Here is a 21804-nt window from a genome sequence, read left to right on the forward strand (position 1 = left end):
TAATTAATAAACGATGCTTGAAGCCTTTGGAGGGATAACGGCACAACTCTTCAGTGGCCTTGATTCTGTTGGTTTTTGAACAGCTGCTGGGGTGACCACATGAGGCAGGAGGCACCAACATCCATAAACTTTGACTTGGCTCTGCCAGAGTGCAGTTACAATAATGCAAGAGTATTATAACAGAGTTCATCAAAATTAATCATAATTGCAAAAAAAAAAAAGAAAAAAAAAAAGACATGCACACACAAAGCTACTAAACAAATGCCCTATTAAGATTTTTTTTTTTTTTTTTTTACCCAGGACAATCTTGACTTGTTTTTGAGGTTATTGTATTGCTAGAAATGTATATATATTTTTTAAATACATGCAACTTTTGAGAGTTTCAAATCATTCAGTGTGCCTGTTAAACCAGTGCACTGACCAATGGTGGGTGCAGTTCAGCTAACAGCTATTAGTGAAGCTAACTTTTTCCTTAGCACATGAGCTTTTCAGCTAACTATGGAGACCATAAGGGAATCAATTAGCTTTTGCTAATTTTAGTTCTGCTAAATTTAAGTCTCTTACCGTTGGTCTTAAAAATAAAATGTAACTGTCAAAAACATTTGCAAACCCTGTAATATGTTAATTCCTGCTGGAGCTTAAACACTAATAAAATAAGCTAAATTGATGCGTTGCCTCGCTTCGAGGAGCAGGAGGTAAATCCAAAGTAAATGTGTTAATTAAACTGAAATTACTTTCCATGTGTACTTTTATTTCTTAATATTACTTGTTTACAAGTGAGGAGATATCATTGAGAAGGTGGAGGGAGTAATTTGAGGTGCTCATGAATGAAGAAAATGATAGGGAGATTAATCAGTGCCAAAAAAAAAAAAAAAAAAAAAAAAAAAAAGACAGTGGTGTCCAAACTATTCCAGAAAGGGCCGAGAGGGTGCAGGCTTTCGTTGCAGCCACTGACTCCAGCAGGTGATTTCACTGATGAACTCATCCCCCCTGTTCAAAGTGATGTTAATTAGTGAAATCACCTGCTGGAGTCAGTGGCTGCAAAGAAAACCTGCACTCTCTCGGCCCTTTCTGGAATAGTTTGGAGACCACTGTGTTAAGATAAAGTGAGGACAGCTATGATGTGAATCAACAGGTTAAAGACAGTTGAGCCAGATGACATAACTTTGGAGGCATGGATATATTTCAGTGAGAAATATATCCTCTAGATTGTTTAATAAATTCTTAAAATGTGAGAGGATGGCTGAGGCATGGAGAAGTCTTTTCTACCTGTCTTTAAGAATGTAAGGGACTGCAGGTGCATAAAGGCGACCAGCAACAGCATGAAGTTGTGGGGAAAGGAATGACAACCAGGCTTAGAAAAGAAGTGAAGACTTACAAGCAACAATATGGTTTCATGCCGGGAAACATCATTACAGATGACATGGAGGTGAGATTTTTGGAATGAAGGATTGGCTCTGAGCCTTTTCTTGTTTACAATGACAATGGACATGTCGATAGACAAAACCAGACTGCTGTCACCATAGAGTATGATGTTGGCAGATGACCTTGTGATTAGAGAGCAGATTGAGACTGGCCTGGAGGGGTGGAGATATGCTCTGGAAAGAAGGGGAATGAAAGTCAATAGCAGCAAGACTGACCATGTACATGTCAGGGAGTGATTTGTGACAGAAGGGTATCTGCAAGAATGAAAGCGAAAGTTCCCAAGACAGTAGTGAGACCAGCTGTGTTGTACTGTTGGCAGGTGGTGGCACTATGGAAAAAGATAGGAAGCAGAGCTCAAGATGCTGTGATTTTCTCTGGAAGTGACGAGGATGGACAAGAATTAATAGAGTAAGCGCAGGTGAAATGATCTGGAGTCAGATGTGTTTGACATGGTTTTGACACATTAATTGTTCATATGATTATTTGATCATTTGATCTTGGCAGACGGAACCCTTTTGAGGACCTCCATGTTTATACTTCAACATACATTATTAAAATCAGCTCATTAGGCCCGTTTCTCGGGACCTTAGAGGGGGAAAAATAAGCAAGCCAAAGATTAAATTAAATAAAAGATAACAGTTATGTGCAGCTTTAACTAAATCTTTTAGTGGTTTACCTTTATGCCATTATTACAGCCAACTTTTCAATGAGCAGATAAGCTAATGAAGCTAATATTTAGGTTTGCTGTGCCCATCATTGGCAATGACCAATGACTTCATTTTGCTAGAAAAGCAGAAAGAAGTGCCAAAAGTTGGACAGTAAACTGAGATGAGGACTGTGATGAGATGAGGACACAGCAGATACATAAAAACAGATTCATCAAATCCAACTGCATTCAGGCTTCAGGTTAATTCTGCTGTAGACCAATGGCACCACCTGGTGGAATCTAAAGATAACAGCAGCTGAGTTCCCCAAACTGCAATGTCCTTGATGCCAATTAATTTAAGTGGTAATTGCAGGTCATTCCATCATTCTATATTCAGTCCCCCACCGGTTGACCTGATAGTAGGCTGAAATGTTATTTTTTAGACCTGGGTCACTTTCTTTCTCATGGCGACAGGAAAGCCGCGACAGATCAATCAATAACAGTAAGATGAAGCAAGTTAGTAGGACAAAGGGTATAAGGTCAACTTACAGCAAAGAACATTTTAATGGTCCCAAAATTCTCAACAACTAAGTGTACACTCAAGTAAAAGAAAAAAAAAGAGAAGATATGACAAAATTCGTCACATCTAGAATTCCACTCAAATCTTTAATCAAGACGGGATTACAAATTCTCCAAAAAATCTGCAGTTTCAAAGGGCAAAAGAAGGGTAAAACTAGCTCACCTACTGAGGTCTTTAAAAACCTGTTCAAGTGTGACTGAAAACGTCCTGAACATTTAAAGGCAGGTTTTTTTTGTTTTGTTGTCGTCATTTACCCAAAAAGAAACTTTAAACAGGTGAAGGATTGAGACAAAGAATGTAAAGAAAATGATGAAACTGCTGGCTTTTTTTTTTTTCTCTCTTCAGAGAAAGAACGTCCACTGAAGAATGACGACACTGATGACATCATAGAATGACAACAAGGACAGCTCCGTGTCACCTGCTGCTTCCCGTCTGATCCTATTTACTAACTCAAAGAGGGCGGGGCTTATCAGGAAAGAAGCAAAACGAAGAGAAAGAGAAAGCAGAAAAGGAACAGAGAGGGTTCTGTGAAGGGCATGGGGGGTGGTTCTGGTTCTGAATTGGCTGACCTACTTGGGTCACTGATGTTCTTCCCTGAGTGGGGGCGGGGGGTGGTGGGCGTGGGGTGGGGCAGTGGGTTTGTGGTCCGAGCCTGTGGGCTCTGGGGGGTTTCAGTATGTGTTTTTTTTTTATGTGGTCTTTTCCTCCAATTCATCCTCAACCGAGTCCGACGGCCATCTTTTCCCTTCGCTCTTGTCGAGTTTCACTCCTGGTCTCCTGATTGGCACTTGTATGAACGGGCGAGTCAGAGGAGATTTGGAATCCACTCAGTCTGCTGCTCCGCTGCCCACGGCGACGGGTGGTTTTCATTCATTCAATTTGTTTACAAGTTTTCATCATTCCTGTGCAGTCCGTACACTCACAAAGCGCAGCGGCACCCACGCCTCTCTACGAGCTCAGTTTGGACTTCTTACAAGGTGGCAGAGGGTCCTCTTTACTGTCCCCATCCTCTTCATCCTCCTCCTCGTCATCGTCGTCGGGGTAGTCCACCAGTCCCACTAAACCTCCCTGCAGCAGAAAGGACCCATCATTTAGTTATCCTGCTTAATATCTGGTTGAGACAATACAAAGTCATCAACAACTAGGGATGCACGATTACATCGTAAACTAGGGCGCAAACCTCCACCAGCACTAGTTTACAATTGTACAAATTTTTAGCTTGAAACAAAGTTTCAAGGCCAAAGTCCTGTAAGAAGTGGATTTCATAAGCTAAAATGTAACATTAAATAGAGCTCAAAAGGGCTTTTTGATGGGAAAATAAAAAAATTCTTCCAAATCCATAATATGGATCAGATGCGGGTCAAACTTGGTCTGTTCATTGAGAGTGCCAGTTTGCACCTCATTGTCACTAATGAGAGGGATTGAGGCATGCAAACTCCACACAGAAAGGCCACAAGTGGGAATCGATCCCATGATCTCACTGCTATGAGGTAACCGTGCTTTCCTGAAGAATTAATATGTAGTACCAGTAAAGAATTTTAAATTGTAAGTTTAAGTGTAAGTTTCCTCCTTTTTACAAGTGAATTTGTCAGCTGTAACCACAGATGGACAATTTCTAAAACAAGTTGGCTACCACAAGTGTAATAGTTCAATTCATGGAGGTGAGAGACTTGGTGCCATTCAGTGAAATTAAAGGAAAGGGAATAACACCAAGTGAACGTATGTCATTTACACCGTCTACTGATCGAACTGTTGCAAAATGGCTCAGGGAAAATCATTACAGCTCAATTTTAAGCTCTTTGCTATACTTGAATTTAGTTCGACCCTATTAAAATGCTAAGAATTAAAAATTCCCTTCTGCATTTGCACATGTAAAGAAGCTGTCAGATTAAACATCATGGTGAGAGCTACCTTTGTGGTTATGGCGGTGGTAGGCGGTGAGCTTCGCGTCCCTGATCCTGGTGATCCCGGCGAACCTGGCGATCCCGGAGAACCCGGGTTCAATGAGGCAGATGAAGGAGGGCTGGACAGGCTGGCTTTGGTGGAGCCGGAAAAGGAAAGCTTAAAGCTGGGGTTCTGTCTGCCTGACAAACTCGACTTCCCCAGCACATCTTTATCCTCCGTGTCTTTCACTGGGGAACAGAGGAAGACCAACAAACGTAACATTTCTTATGTTTCTGAGTTAGAGTTTGTCCTGTAAACACACCAATCACACAATCCTGCAGCAACTACAGTTTGGCCACAAATCTATGCTCAAAGCTGATCAAACTGTTTGCCTGTACGTACACTTCTTTCTCTCCATGAACTTGCTTATAGGCTCCATGAGGTCATCCTCACTCTTCATCTTGTCAGAGGGTGGAACCACTGCCTCGCCATCCTCAATGTCATCCTCATCTGTGTTGAACCACATTTCCTCTTCATCCTCCAGTGTTCGAGCATCACGCCGGAAACGGTGGTTCCTCAAGATGGACCGCATACTGGAGAACGCACACACACAAGTAGAACACGTATTCTGAGATGCCAAACAAAGGCTTAATTCTTCATGCAATTTTTTTTTTAAACCGAGAGCAGTCTTTACAAGTCAACTTGGATCTGTTTTTATACCAACTGAGACCATCTTTCTTACACATCACAGTGATCTACTTGTCCACAGACAAGAGTAATTCACTCAGTACAGCAGTGGAACGGGGTTAACCTGCATCAAAGAGTATCAGCTGTATACAGCCCTTCATCAAATCTACTTGCTTCCATATATGAAGAGCTGACTGAATTTGGTTTTGGCCAACTAGCAGAGTAAAACGCAACACTGGTGTTGGAATGAAGATCTCACACTGACTGTTTTTCTGTATCTCATGAAAGAACAAAACTGTGAGGGAGACTGTCGTATTTGGAGTCATATGTGTTTTCTCACCTGTCGAGTTTTGGGTTGTCCTGCCTCTCTCGCTGCTGTTCGTAACGCAGCTTTAGGCCCTTGAATGTCTGAACATAGTCCACGTCTTCCAGAGCTTTCCAGTAGTTCTCTACTATATGAGCTGTGAGAGACTTCACATCCTCCTGGGAGCAATGGGAGGAGACAGGGGAGTATAAGGGGTCAGGGAGAAGAGGGGAGGAACAGAGGATGGAGTGTGGAATGGGGGGATGATGGGTGGGGAGAGAGAGAGACAGAAATCAAACCAAACAAATTAAAATGAACCAATACAATGTAGGTCAAAATATTCTCTAATATTTAACCCACGCACAACTCATTAACTTTGACAGTATTTAAAAATAAATTTAAAGTGCATATCTCTGGCAAATGAAATGTCAGATGAGCTGACTATTAGCCTGATTTGAAATGCTAAGATTTGTTAGCCTGCAAGAAATGCTGATTTGGATGCCATCACCTTTGGGACCTCACTCCAGAGCCATTTTGGCATGTGTACTCCAAAATGGCTCACTCCAGAGCCATTTTGGGGTGTAAGAACACAAGAACACAATTTATTACAGTTGCAATTAGGTAAATATTCATGCTGAATAGGTGTGTTGTGGGAGAGTCCAGCAACACCCGTCCTGGAGGCTATCAGGTGCACAGTTTTCCTGAGGGCAAGATTTCTAAGGGAGAAATGGGAGCATTTTGTCCAGTCCTCCTAGAAAGACTGCACATAAAGCAGCTGTCACAGCATCTAGAAATGGGCTTCAACAAACACTGTAGCCTAAATAAGGATGCTATCCCTTCCAGTCGCGTGGCCAGCAGACCTCTAACAAAGCATCTTGCTACTCCCAAAAGCGTGGAACGGAACGTGTTTGTGCTGCTGTCACAGAGATGTAATGTAGTCTCTCTAACGTTACGCCCAGAGCTGGTGAGTCTTAAAGTCAGTCCCCAAAGTTATGTCATGATTCTGGATCAAAATAGTTGTGGAGTTGCCTTGTATTTTTAAGACACACAGCGCACATTGTGCCTTCATGACTGTACTGTACATACGACAGTAATTTACACCCGTCACCACAACAAAGTTAAGACACAACTGGATACAAGGTTTTATGTTGTACAGGTTCAACAAGCTGCTCCACTCTGAAATTTCAAGTTACTGTGCAGAGGGAGAACTGAAACAATTATATTCCTCCACTCTTCAAAACCAAGTGGAGGCCAATGCCTAATGTTGAATGACTTGTTGCTTAACTGTCAAAGTTTCCTTGGAGGGGTTCTGGCAATGTTAAACCAAACTCACTGAATTAAATTACTAACTTCAGTTCACAAACAAATGATAAATGGCAAATTTGTGAATATTTATACTGCATTCTTCCACTGGAATCGCACACTAAAACACGAAGGACAATTACATCTGTATCACTGCACATTTGGCATATTTTGGTGACGGCATTATCAGCAAACTTCACTGTTATGGAGGATCTTTTATCAGGGCTGTGAAATGCAAATTGTGAAATCGGAGGAAAATTTGCAGGGGGTCTGGAGCCAGGGGTCTAGGGCCTTGTGGGGCCCCAGAAACCAAATAAAATTTTCATCTACTGATACATTTTCAACATCTCCTGGAAGAACAAATCTCAAAATTAGTGCATATTTAAATTATCCTAGATTCAACCTTTCATTTGAACCATCAATGATCATGTTGAAATAACAGAATACGACGTGGAAGCAGGACCTGGAATGATTTTCCTTTTAATTGTAAACCAAATTATGCATTAACTCAGAACAATTAAACTACATAAAATTCATGAAGACTGAAAAGACTGTTAAACCATGTCAAAAACCACAGCTAAAGCTTGTAGAATATTTTAAAAATCAGGGTAAAATATCAGTAACATACCTTATAGTAAAAAAGCCACACATTCTTGTGTAAATTCCTGTAAATCCACTCAAAGCCACAGTGTCTTTTTTCCCATGAAAAAGTCTACATTAATAAAAACTAATTTACATTGTTGTGTAAATTCATGAAGCCTAAATTCATTCAAAGGTACATTGTCTTTTTTTCTCAATGAAAGAAGTCTTGATTAATGAAAGAAAAAAAAGGCACATAATCTTTCTGAAATCCTGTTTGAACAGGACAATGTTTATTTTCCAGAGAGAGAAAAAAAAAATTCTTACCAGTTCACTTTTCCCGTTTATCTTTCAGGTGTGTTCATGAAGCCAGCAACAATTCCATGGATTCTTGTCCTTATCACACTTTTTCAAACCATCTTTCTCGCCATCTTCGCTCTGTCTGATGTCGCTCCGTGACACAGACATGCTGCAAAGTTCTTCTTTTAAAAACTTGAAAGTTCTAAAAGTTTGCGATGTCCACATGCTACTTTTAGCTAAGCTTCGCACAGGAGCCACAGTGTCACTGCAGCAACCAACCAGTCCCGCTTTATGACAACTGTCGTAACAGCCAGTTTTTGAGTGGCATTTATTCTCCTTCAAACTCCGCGGATCCGAGGAAACTGATATGTATCTGTAACACACAGATCAGTGTCCACGGACTTATAAAACTTGCATGATGTCGTAAAAAAAAGAACGCTTTTCGATAAGCATTTTAAAAACAGTAACGACCACGATTAAAGAGTACAACACTAACACCCCCCCACCCCCACCCTCCCCACGATGAAATCCGTGGAATCCTGCAGTTTTCACAGCCCTGTTTTATGCTTTTACTCACCTTAGGTGGGCAAAGGGCCATCATCAACTCCTCTACCATTATATGTAAATAACTTTGCTAATACCGTTCATTCTTTTAACCTATTAATTTGAAACATGGGCACAATGAATTTGACCATGCTTCAAGTGAAAACCTGTGGACAAATAATGCACTGGTCAAATAAAAGTCTGGTGCCCCAAATTATTCTGTTGGCACAACAGGATTATATTAAGCATTAAAACAATGAAAAAAAGAAACCATAGTGGAAAGGAGGAAAAATAAATGACAGGGGGAAATACTCACCACACGGACATACTCAAACATCTCAATGATTGCTGAGTTCATGAGATTGTAGCGTGAGCCGTTGTTGAGGAAGGCCTTGATGACAGGCTCAAACAGAAAGTTTCTCATGATGTAACGATTGTAGAATTCATCCTTTAGACCAATGATCCTCCTCATGAATCGCAGGGCACCTGGGAAGATAGAAAGGCAGAACTAGTAGGCACGTGCATGTTCAAAAGCTATGATTTCAGTAAGTTAACAAGTATTATAACTAAGATTTAGTTGTCATAATGCAAGTGCAGTGCGTTCTGTCTTTGTGGATCACCCCTGAACTCACATAGCGCCAAAAAGGCATGCTGAGAGGCAGTGAGCACCAGGACCCTTCTGAGAATGTCCTTGTTGATGATGTAGTTCTTGATGTGGTATGTGTGATGTTCAACACAGAACGTCAGCAGTTCCAAAATCAGAGCCAGCAACTGTGATGTTTGAAAATCATCTGCCAGAACGAGACAAGGTCATTAGAATCATGTACGCATAAAAACATGAACACAGGTAGACAAGCAGCATGCAGATAGTTGTTACCTTTGCTAGGTTTTTCCTCTGTTGTGTTGGCCAGTAGTGGAGCAGACAGTACGTGCATACAGTGCTTGTAGAAAAAGCTCAGGAACTCTGTCTTCTCAGTTTTCTGAAATACATTGTTTTCCGATAAATCAAACCTGATCTGATCACTCTGATAGATTAATGCTTTCAGGGTACAGTAAGTACTGCGGATCCAACCAGCAGACACTTTGGTCTGGCATACTGTGAAGTCACTGTCATAATCAACACGTGTGTAGGAGTACACACTCACGTTTGCAGTAGCCAGCATGTTCTCTGGGTCCACCAGAGTCCGGAGCAGACCCATCAGCTGCACCGCCCCACCCAGCTCTGGGTCTGTGTCACAGATCATGTGTTCTATGATCAGGTTGATCAGCAGGATGTCCTGAAAGAACAACAAATCAACATCATCAACAGTGAATAAGGGTTTGTTTACCTGTGTGTTAGTCAAGCAACATTCTGATGCATCACGGTCAGAATATTAGACACCTTGAACCATCACGCCAAATTATTAACATGGTTTGAAGTACAAGGCCTCTGAAAGGTATTTTGGTTTTTATCCCTATTCAATGTTGTGATATTGTTATGTAATAATTTGCCCTTCTTGGTACAATTTTACAAACAACGTTCTTTTATCTGGAACCAAAAATTAATCCATGCAAAACAAACAGAAATATTCATCCCCTCCAAATGTTTGTGCACCTTTAGTTGGTGTGGATTGATCTGTCAGCTTTGCACATCTGGACACCAGAAATTTCCCCACTCTCTTCTGCAAAATTGCTCAAATCTGCATCAGGATGTGTGTGGATCACAAGTCAACAGCCATTTCCAAGTCTGACCACAAACCCTCAGTAGGACTGAGAGTTGGCCTCTGAACTGGTCACTCAAGGACACAAACATCGCAGTTTTTAAGACATCACTGTGAAGGCGACTTCATTTTTGGGGTTGTTGTTTCGCTGGAATAAAAACTTTGACCGAATCTTACATTTCTTGCAGACTGTATCAGGCATTTTGAGTACTTTGCTTCATTCATTTAACCCTCAAGCCTAAAAACGAACAAACCTCTAAAGACAGCTGATCTCCATTTCACTAGTTTCAAAACCAAGTGAGTACCAGGTACAAGTAAAACTGATTTTTTTGTGGTTGTGTTAGATTTAGGTTAAACATATGCAATATATTTGTGTTAAACTTAAATCTAATTGTATTAAGGCACTGATGTCTTCACAAAACAACCGAGACATCTGGCTGCCTTTGTTCATGTACTCACGTCATCATTCTGTTGAGACTCCTGCATTACAAACTCCCGTACCATGGATGGGTTGTACTCCACCAAATAAGAGAAGATATCTGTGGCCGCCCCACGCACTTGCACGTCATCCATTCCCTGTTTCATGAATGCACATTAGATCAGTCACTAGACTACAGCATAATCTGAGGTGAAAAACACAAAAACAACCACCACCACTTTATACACGCACTCATTTTTCTTTCTTCTGTGATATATTACAATGCAAATATCTGTTTACAGAGTTATAGGTGTAAATGTGATAATATATCTGAATATACAGCGTTTTGGTAATCTGTGTATATGCTTTGTTGAAACTGCAGACTTCATCTTTTCTGCTATATTTTCTACTGCACTCTGAATACTACTACACCTGCAACAGCCAGTTTATCCCTACTACAGGTAATTAACATAAGTAATCTTACTACCAGCGCACAATGTACTGCAAACCACACAATATAAAACTGTATAGTTAAAAACAATCGTTATATTTGAATCCTATGTTAATTTTCAGGATGGACAGGGAAGTGTGGGTCAAGCTCCTTGGGCTACTGCCCGGATAAGCAGCAGAAAATGAACGAATGAATGAGTGAGTTCATTCTGTCGGCTGCACTCACCAGTATGACTTCCAGTGCTGGTAGAATGCCCATGTTTGACAACGTCTTGAAAAAAGCGTCTCTGTTTTGAGGTTGCAATGTTTGTGAGAAAGCACAAAATTCCTTCAGGAAGTTCACCTGTAAGGACGAAAAAACAAAACAAAAAAAAAAAAAAAAAAAAAAAAAAAAAAAAAAAATGACTCGCCATCACTCGGCGTGGGGGGGGGGGGGGGGGGGGGGGGGATTAGGAAAGTGTTTGACAGTGAAGCGTACCAATTCATGCCTTTTGTCATCATCTGTGGCCTCGTCTGTTAGCTGTGCAAAGAGGTCTGTCAAAAACTTCTCATCATCCTGAAATTAAAAGAGGGAAACAGGAGTGACAATGAAATAGGAGAAAGTGACCAGAACAAATTTACAGAGGAAAAAAATTACAAGAGTAAAAACATTCCTTAATGAATATAGTGGATGCAGCAAAGTAAATGATGATCTTTATGAATTCATGTTTTGGGGCGTTCGAATGACCAAACTTTCTGAAATATGATGAATGAACATCCACAGTAGGATGGCATGATTCAATGAAAAGAACAAATGGTATTGGTCACACAGGCACACAGTGTGAATGCTTCCACTATTTAGTGGTTGTGCGGACAAGACAGTGACAAGCAGCATGAATTCCATCCACAAGTAAATACACCTCAAAGACCGTGCCATAGCCCTCTGCAGCAACTATGACATCACTTCCTGCGTCCTACTAATGTGAGCGTAGCACAAACCAGAGGACACCACAACAACCAAATCAATCTGCAAGAAGCTGGTTTTTGACATTGTTCCACTTTTGTTTTTTGCTCCGACAAGAAAGTTTCAGGTTGTGTATATGGAAACTGACTGTGCAACAAACATTCATAAGATTTAAATTGGCACTAAACTCTATCAAGTTAATAAACAGACATATCAACTGAGTGAAGACCACACCAGAATACTGCTTTGGAACTTTTGCTGCATCCCTGATACTTACCAAAGTTCAGCTGGGTACTTCACTGAAATAACTGAAGTTAAATGATGCAAAAATACAGAAATAGATCATTTTTGGGTTGATACCAAATTACCAAGGGAAATAAACACAATACCAGCTATTTATAATAACCAACAATTCTATAAATAATAACATGAAACCAAAAAGTACATTTTCAACCCTGCCAACACATACATATTTGGCAAGCATCTACATTTAAGCACCATAGCAACCAATAGTGAGCATGTGTGAATCTGTAATTGTGCATTCAGTGTCATTTAACAATTATTCTGTTACAAAATTCTATTAAAAGGGGTGGTGGCCAAGTGGTTAGTGCAGTTAGTTTCAGTGTGGAAGGTTCCCGATTCAAACCCCACCCCTGCCACATTTCTCCGTGTAATGTGGAGTTGCGTCAGAAAGGGCATCCGGCATAAAACTTGTGCCAATTCAATATGCAGATCCGCCATGGATTTGCTCTGGTGACCCCAAGTGAAAAACAGACTTACTTACGAAATTATATTAAAACTGTTTTAACAAATGTGAGGCATCACATGCTTCACTACTAACCAATTAGAGGATGTCAAATTGATTGGCTGCAATTAACAAAGTAAGCATATGATCAGTGGAACCAGTCAATGAGCAAATCATTTAGTGAGTCCACAAAATGTACATTCCCCATTTAAAAAAAATAAATAAATAAAAATACTGCATGCCTGGCTCTGAATTTTTGAGTTGTGATATAGCCAAGGACCAGCGAACCTCTTATTTTTAGTTATGTTGGTACCTTTTAATGGTGATTTTAAAATGAACAAAGGACAGACAGACTGACAGATCAAGTTCCTTGTGAAGCCTTGTTGTAAATCTCAGGGTCCTGGCGATCACTAAAGTCACAGTTTCTTGCATTCAAGACATTTACTCATATACAAGCTGCAACATATTCTGTACAAACACTGTTAGACAAAGTCAAAAGTTTTAGTCATCTTCATCACTTAATGAAAGTGTAAATTCACAAACTGCAGAAAAAATGTCTGCATTCATCAACACTTCATGTGTGCACCTGTTTTCAACATACCGATAGACATATATTGCCAACTTGATCCACTCTACTTTATTATGTTTTGTCACACTTGAGATATTAGCAATTTTGGATGAGCAATATAACACGAACTCTCCCCAACAAATCCCAGTTGATAATCTCTTAATCTGTTTTACAAAAATTTGTCATTTTGGTCCCATTAGTCAACAACAAGTCAGTGCCCTAACATGTTAATTTTCTTACAGTTGCATAAATGTGTTTTAATTGCCGTTGCCACTGCTTTGATGTTGAAGTGATCTCATTGTAAAGCACGTTCACAGAAATATCATCAGAAGTACCTTTACAGATTTCATCCACAGAAGATACCGTAGTTATGTACTTCTAAAAAATGCACTACTTGCTTTCTTGATCCATCGCCAATGTTGCTAAATAAATGTTCACCACTGAAGCTGTTCGCTTTGCATTAAACTGGCAAGACTTCTTAAGGCATCAAAAATTCTTAATAAAGTGGTCTCAAATCAATTTCTGATCAATTTCTAAGACAAAAAGGCCTTTTTGGACCTCCTCTCATCTTGGGTGCTCTATTCCATGGAAACCCTGCCCACCAAAATGGTAAAAGTCAGTTGCCCCATAAAGATGCTGATTTCACATCAGTGCTACTGCGATTAGACCAGGGTGTTGAATTTGATGCACTCTATCACATTGTACTGTTGGAGGGACTTGACAATTCATTGAGCATTTCTGAACAAATACTGCCATGTTTGATATCTTACCTGTCAGCCTGACCAAGCAGTGAACCCTGAGGTACCCCAGGGTTCACTGCTTGGTCAGATTATTCATAACCATGGAATCAACTTTCACTGTTATGCTGATGACACACAGATGTTTTTGCAGGTAAAGAAACTCACTGCAAAGCTGTCTGTCGAGATTCCCAATCATCCAGGTCACAATGTCAGTTGTGATCAGGTTTTCTGGATGAACAGCAAACTATGTTAAGGAACTAAACAGGTCCAGTTTACCTGAATCAACCCTATCTCAGATCACAACAAAGCTGGAGACCTGTGGGACTGGACTGACAAGACAGATAATACAATTTTCTACTTTTGAATTCAGACATAACTGAGATGACAGTTCTCAGCAGTGCTACAGAAAGACACACTACAACTGTGTAATTCAACATTCACTGGGTTTCCATTACAGAGTTGCACAAAAGTTTAGGGATCGCAACATTACAGGGTTACCATACACTCTTACACTAAGTATTGCCATTTATTATATGGTTGCAACACTATGGGTGCTCTGATTGGCTGATTACCGGTCGGATATTTTCCAATATCCGGACCAGTTACCATGACAACTGGCCCACAACGCGTACTTTCGTTACAAACCAGGAACCCAAAAACACAATTACAAAAACCAAATCAGACATAAACATACTCCATAAATACCTAAACGGCATCATAAAAAACACACAGAGTGAAAGCTAACCAGCTAATGACCGGACCATCTATTAGCAAGTTCTTCATGGAGGTGAAGAAAGCGAACAAGCTGAACACCATCAGCAGCATATTGAGGTGATACTGTAAGTTTGCGTGTTTATATGTATTACAGCCATATAATAAATGAATTATTAACCTTGTTTGCTCGGTCTGTACAGGGAAATCAGACCTTGGTGTTACACACGGCCCTCATTGACGCTGGGTCCGTACTGTCAACACCTCGGTCAGATATTTCCCCGTACAAACCTCTCACTCGGTTAATAATCCTTTATTCATTTTTCTTAGTCTAATATTGCTGTAACATCATCTTTTATACTGTTTAGCAAGCTCTCCTCCTTGTCTGTCCACACATACTGCTTTGTGTATTTCAGAATGGCATGTCATATTTTCTGTCATATGACCTGTAATAGCAAAAGAAGGCTTCCACTGTGATTTATTTTTTTTTAATTACGGCTTTTTCAAATTGCCTGCAAAACCACCTCGTGAGTGTAAAAACTTTTTTGCGCTATTTGAGTTTTTTTTTTTTAAACACACAGGTTTTCGTAGTTTGTAATTTTGTAATTAGCAACTTGTTTTCTAAAGCTTCATATTTTCAAGTTGGAGGGAAATGAAACCCACCTAATGTCACAGTTAAAAATCCATGTCATTTTTGATCAGTGCAGTTTTCATTCATATATTTGTGCAATACTGCAGAAAAGAACAATTCCATCTATCACTGATAAAGACACACTTTACTTTTTTGTTACTTGTTTTCTTATCACGTGGTAGTAGTAGAAGTCTTCAAGTGATCTAGAATTTGGATGTTCGTGTTTTGACTACGAAGAGGAAATTCAATCGTAGACCCCTGGTGCTAGAGTCTTCTAACCAGCAACCTCCCCATGTGACAGCAGATTAAGGCTTAACTGTAACATACTAAACTACAAGTGGTTGTGTTCCTCATCTTGCAGAACTAGTTGTGCCATGAGTGTCAGCATGGGCCCTAAACCTGTGGCATGCTCACCCTAGGTTTAAGTAAAAGGCAGCAGGTTGACTGTCATCATCTGGTCTGCTTGAGGTTTCTACCTATAATAATAATAATAATAAAAAAAAAATGCCTGAGGGAGTTTTCCTTACCACTGTTGCTGGTGTGCTTGTTGTCAAGGTGGGTAAGCTTTGAACCTTGCTTCTGTACAGCACATTGGGGTGATTTTTGTTGTGATGTTGTGCTGAATAAATAAATCAAATTATTATGCTCATACTTTATGAAATAATTTACCAGCCAATATAGGGGACTTTAGTTAAAATGTTTAAATATAGTTAAGAATTCTTTCTTGTCTGATATTTATAATTGACAAAGTGTTTTATTTGCTTTCAAATCTTAGTGTACTTATGGATTCAACTATTTGTCATGTTCTTGTCTGCTTATCCATTGTCTTAACTTTTTTGTATTTACAAATAAATTTGATTGGATCTTCTGACAACAGCAGGGAAACCCAATGGCATATCCCTCTGCTTACCATTTCTGTACTTTGGGAGCGCTTCATGCTACAGTCCAGGATACGCAAAATGCATAATTCCTGGCAGATTTACATTCTGTTCACAGCTATTTAAAACTAGTAAACAATTTTTAGTACAAAATATACAGAGTGTCATGGATTTTGCTGAATGTATTATAAATATTTTTAAAGACACAACGATAAAGAATTCTAAATTGTATTTAAGCACCGACAAACTTCTACTTCAAATGAACACTTGATTTATTACTCTGTAAAGACTCAAGTATGTGGCTTAGCCAGACAGCCTCAAGGCTGGTTAAAAATAAATCATTTTTCCTATCAGTGGTGTTTGACTTATTAACCTCACACAGCAAAGTGTACCAGAATCAACAACACAGCTAGTTGTGGTTTTCCTGTACCACACGAACTGATTTGCACAATACTTCTCCATCTCTATGGAGACAGCCATACATAAACACTGCTGAGTTGACATAGTACAAAACACAAAGGTTGCATGCCCATAAAAGACTAGCAGATATACTCAGACTGGATACAAAACAATCTGACCAAAATAAAACTGTTCTACAATCTGACAAGTTTATTTCTACTCCTTTTAATATCAACCGTACTACTTACAACCGTTAAACAATTACTCTTATGTGTGTCATAAGGTTATTACAGAACCAGGCCAGTCATGTTGATTTTTGAGGACCCAAAAGAAAAAGATCAAACGTTACACTACTTGCAACTATTTCCTAAACTTTCAAACTGACAAGGAAGCGTGAAAGGTCTTTTACCCGTCTTTCCTAATGTAAGTGAAACCACTATGCTGATACTTGACGCTGTGCTAAAAATACAATCAATCAACAGAAACAATGTGAATGTACAGCTGTTTTCCTAATCTGCATATTTTCCTCATTATCTAAAGTGAAATGTGCCACAAGGTACCATAGAAAGCTTTTCATGATATGACACATCACTGAACTTTTAAGCTGTCAGTCACACTATGACAGAATGGGTAAGCGTATGAGTAACACATACAAAATTTTGATATCTGTTTGTGTGTGTTTTGTTCTGTACAAGTCCTTTTCACTTTGGTTAAACATGTTCCTTGTCAGCTGATGTGCAGTGAGACTGGGCATCTGATCAGCCAGAGCTCCGACGCGGGTATGCGCACTCGGCAGACTCTCTTAGCAAGAAGGCAACTCAGAGAAAGAAGGCTGCTTGCTGTCCTCGCTGTTGCAGCTGCAATGGACGCCGTCACAGTGAAGGATTCTGTCAGCACACAAGTGTAGTGAGGAAATATGATGCCATATTCCCCAAGCTACACGGATTGTAGCCACATCTGTGTTCAGACCTTGGTGAATCCCGTCAAATCCACTTCATTTTCATGAATCGCACTCTCGCTATTTGAAGTGATAAAATTCTCAGTAACTCTTGTGGGTGGTGACGGTTTGTAGGACAGAAAGTCTGCCGTGGTGCAGCGTATGAGGGTTACTAACTGGTACCCCACATTTGCCTAGTCTCCATTTTGCTGACATGCTTTATCAGAGTGTCTGGATTTAAGCTTTTAAGAAAAAAGTTGGTGCACACGCACCTAGTCTTTGGGTATTCTTTAGTATGAAAAACACTTCTCACCATGTTCACAACACTTGTGTGTATTGAGGTTTTTTCTAAACTTGGAACTTCCCCTCAGCGCTCGATTCTTCTGTAGATACATAACATTTATGCCAGGAAATAGCAAGCCCGTTCATAAACAGCATATTTTTTCCAAAATACTAAAATCGTGGCAAAATGACAGTAAGAATGCGTAAACATGTCCTATTTCTGTTGTTGTCGTTGTTCCGATCTGCCTCACTATTTCACGCCACCATTTTGATTGCGAAACGCATAGTCTCGTGTGTTACAGAGTTCTGTGTCTGTGATAACTTAATTTCAGTTACTCGCCCTTACTTACTGAGTCACTATCGTGGTCCTTCAAGAAGCCCCAGAATGCTGCATTGTGACCTCAAATTTTCAAACACTCCACACCACAGAAGGACCCCCCCCTTCGGTCGCTCCGCTCCCTCGTATCTGGTGTCACCCCCTTGCTAAATTTTCCTAAAAAAACCCCTGTGTATGATGGACATTAATATCTCAGAAATGTTTCAATCTCAAAATGGGAGGAGTTGAATGATGCTGAATATATATTACTATTATTTTTTTTGATGCTGGCAAACCTTGCAGTATACATAGTAGCAGCCTGGTCTCACCTGTAGCATGCCCACAATCTCCACCTTGTTGAAGAAGATGAATGAGTGCAGTGTAGACAGCATGTTTTCTTCAAAAACAGAAGGCGTGGGTAGCACCATGTCCTGGATGTACTGCACTCGATACGTCTGGTGTATTTTCTGACGCAGTTCAGGATCCGATATAGGGATCACCTCTTTAAAGCGGGCCGTCTTGGTGAGAAATTCCCGATGCCGCCGCGGCTGTGGGAGTGCAGGGTCAAACTCCAAACAGCCAATGACGTCCATGATGCACTCATCAGAGAACATGACCTCAAACAGTGCAGTACGATTGAGCAGGAAGATGCCCTTAATGATTTCGTAAAGGTGGTGTAGTCCCTCCTGGTTCTCCAAATGTTCACACACTCGGAAGAGCTCCAAAAGCTTACGAATGTAGCCTTCATTCTCTACCGCCAGTGCCAGTTTCTCACGCCGCAGTGGTGATGGGAGTGAGGAGGCCACCAGCTCAGCTAGGTCCTCCAAGCGGTTAAGTTCACATGGCGGTAACTCCAAACCTGGTGATGACATGTCGTCAAATCGCTCTTCCTCTGACTCATCCACCACATCCTGCGTGATGTCCACTGATGGGTCCTTTCCCTGCACCTTGATAATCAGGCAAACATAAGAGACAAGATGTCACGAGTTACAGAAACTGTCACCAAATACAAAACACTAGACCAAGCAAACTGCATTTACCTGACATATTTTCTCCCAGATTTCATCGCAGCCAGCCTTCTCCTGAAAGCTGAGAGCCAAGTCATAATTTTCAGCCTCAGACCATACTATCAACGTGTCCTAATGGAACGAGAATCATATTCACAATCATCACAAAGAAGAGCCAAAAAAAAAAAAAAAGCACACAATGCATTCTGCAGCAAGCCATTTACAGACCTGTTGCTTCTGGTAGGCCGTGTTTGGGTTGATTTTGGACTCCAGCAGTAAAGAACCTGTTGGGAAGAAACAATGCAATTGCATAATCAATCACCCGCATTAATGACGGCACAAATCAAACCACGGGCAGGATCAGAGCAAAAAAAAAAGAAAAGATAAAGCAATAAAACTGCATTGTGAGCAAGATTTGTTTGCTTTGAGCTTCATGCTAGAGTTGAAAATAGGATTTTTATAAAGACAACAGCTCAAATCTCAGACAATCTACAAAGTGCCTTCTGGGAAACTGCAGCTGAAACTTTACATCTCCGTTTTATGAAAACATTTGTGTTTCACTCTTCTGTGAATGCTGTATAACAGATAAAAGTTGCACTCTGTACACTTTCTCCAATCATAGTCAAAGAACCCTACAACTACTTGAAAGTTGACATGGGTGTCTTGGTGGCTTCCCTCACTAGTGCCCTTCTTGCGTAGTCACTCTGATTTTGAGAAGTGCCTACTCCAGACTGATTTATAATTCTCAATGGTCGACGCAGGACTGTATTTGTAGGCAAGCTGGCCAGAGAAGCAAGTGCTTGAAGGGTACCAATATTTGGACAGGTCAGCTCTGGGGACATGCAGTAGTGTTATGCATCAAAGCATCCACTCCACTATCGAACCGCCGTGTCCTGGATGAAAACCACCCAGGCTGACAGCTGGTACATCCACCCTTTTTGAAAGGAACCACCTCTGCATTCCACATTATACCCAACTATTACTGTAGCAATAACTAGAAACTATTTAAGAGATGCTCCCCCCCATTGTAGTACGACAGATGAGTGATTTTGGGTATATGTATATTTACAAATACTTTCTACCTCAAATTATCACGCGTATTCACTCGGAATGACAGCAAAAAATTTCCAGGGAGGTTCTTCTTGGGTTATGAGGCTCCAGCTGCAACGTAATAGTAATCATCCACTAACTCATGCACTATTGAGTTAGATAAACTGTATTTAACTACTAATAAATGCATACTGAGAATGTGGATTATGTCTACTTTTGCCTACTACACAGTATGCCAGTACAAATGTTCAGATCAATCTGCCGGAGCCAGGCATTGACCTTCTCTCGCCACAAAGTTCCTCAACATTCAGCCACTTACTTGTGTGCTGGATCACAACATGGCCAACACCTTACAGGTGCACTATCTCACAGCAATACTCATTTTAGTCTCCTGAAGTAACTGTTCATTTGACGCCAAGTCATTCCTGCAGTACCCAAGAATGTTCTGAAAAGACCTAGACCTAGTAGACCTATACAGACAGTTAAGGCCTTAGGTCTCACAACTATACAACAAGGATATGGCAAGACTAAAGACTTTCATCCTCAAATAAGGTCAAGCAGATATTCTGTTTAAACGTGAAAAACTCTACTATTCAACTATTCAAAACGCCTCACTATGCATGCATGTATTTCAACAACGAAGATGAAAACAAGTTTGTCAATTTTCATTCTATGAATTCCCCAGTGTCTGGCAGGTACAAGACTAAAGCACGGACAGACCTTTAACTTTTTCGTTTAAACTTACCATCACTTTCAGCCCGCACTAGCAGAGATGTGCCTTTCAATCTCTCCACGTAGCCCGATGAGACGTGTCCAGTCCCACGATCGTCCCACTGTCTGTCCTCATTGAGGGTGTACACTTTGACTCGTCGACGAGTGTCCGTCATCGTGGCAGGTGTAACTTGTTTTATATTCCTCTGGGATTTTGTCGTTTTTTTTTTTGTTTGTTTTTTTTAAGGATGACTTTCACTTTGTAACACCACCACTCGACTCTATGCACCTGTTTACCACAGGGGCAGCAAGGCCTGGTCTGAAGGGTCAATCGGACGATTATCCCGATCGATTCGACAATTACAAAATCTGACTATTTTGGCCAGCTGACCTTGAACTTCATCACAGCCATGATGAAAGCGACAGGACACTCAAAGAGCATCCTAACAAAGATGAAATGCTAATTTACAGCACGGAGGGCGCTGGCACAAAATTAGCATGTTAATCCAGAACAAGAGCCGACTGACAGTACAAAGCGAGCAGTTTGAATATATATTTTTGGACGAAAATAAAAATTACAATCGCTGGCTGGCAATAAACTACGCCTGTTTATCGATAGTCGTTCGCCTGGCTAACAGCTAGCAGCCAGCGCTTTATAGGTTCAGTGTTGACACTTCCACAGAGAAACTGCAGTATTTGTGGATCGGCAACATCGTTTCAAAGCAGCGGAGCCCCAAACGACACGTTCACTCCAGACAAAAATGTTTAAAACCGGCTCAATAACACGGTCGCTAGCCAACTAGCATTAGCTGCTATATCTTCCCCAAGTGTTCCGCCATGTTCTGGCTCGGGGCCGCGGAGAGACCGCTCTCTCGCTACTGGCGCTGCCGCATCCTCAACAAACGATGCAAACCAACAAACTGGAACCGTAAAACTCTTCGCGTGTATGCTTTACTCTATAACACTAGTTGCCATTCATTCGCGACGTATTGCTCAGATAATTGCCAACTGCCCCCCCGTGAGTATTCCGCCATCTTGGGTCCCTTCTGAGTCGCTACGGGGTTTCGC

At 40.7% G+C, this 21804-nt stretch overlaps 1 protein-coding gene across 2 annotated transcripts; it reads right to left on the reverse strand.

Moving 5' to 3' along the window:
* Positions 1-2611: 2611 nt before the first annotated feature.
* Positions 2612-21801, reverse strand: smek1 (SMEK homolog 1, suppressor of mek1 (Dictyostelium)). 2 transcript variants are annotated; one of them, XM_034162590.1, is made up of 15 exons: positions 20771-21801; positions 19204-19259; positions 19009-19107; positions 18298-18915; positions 11297-11374; positions 11045-11161; positions 10410-10526; positions 9396-9527; positions 9128-9230; positions 8883-9041; positions 8567-8736; positions 5563-5702; positions 4938-5128; positions 4563-4783; positions 2612-3719 (listed from the first exon to the last, which is right to left on the reverse strand). In XM_034162590.1, exons 1-15 carry the CDS (start codon positions 20910-20912, stop codon positions 3600-3602), a joined length of 2463 nt encoding a protein of 820 aa, XP_034018481.1. In that variant the 5' UTR covers positions 20913-21801; the 3' UTR covers positions 2612-3599. The 2 variants fall into 2 exon arrangements, with proteins under 2 accessions (XP_034018481.1, XP_034018480.1); XM_034162589.1 differs by having other exon boundaries at positions 5563-5705.
* Positions 21802-21804: the final 3 nt, after the last annotated feature.

The sequence above is a fragment of the Thalassophryne amazonica genome, chromosome 21 (assembly GCF_902500255.1).
Source record: "Thalassophryne amazonica chromosome 21, fThaAma1.1, whole genome shotgun sequence".
In the NCBI taxonomy this organism is placed as follows: Eukaryota; Metazoa; Chordata; class Actinopteri; order Batrachoidiformes; family Batrachoididae; genus Thalassophryne; species Thalassophryne amazonica.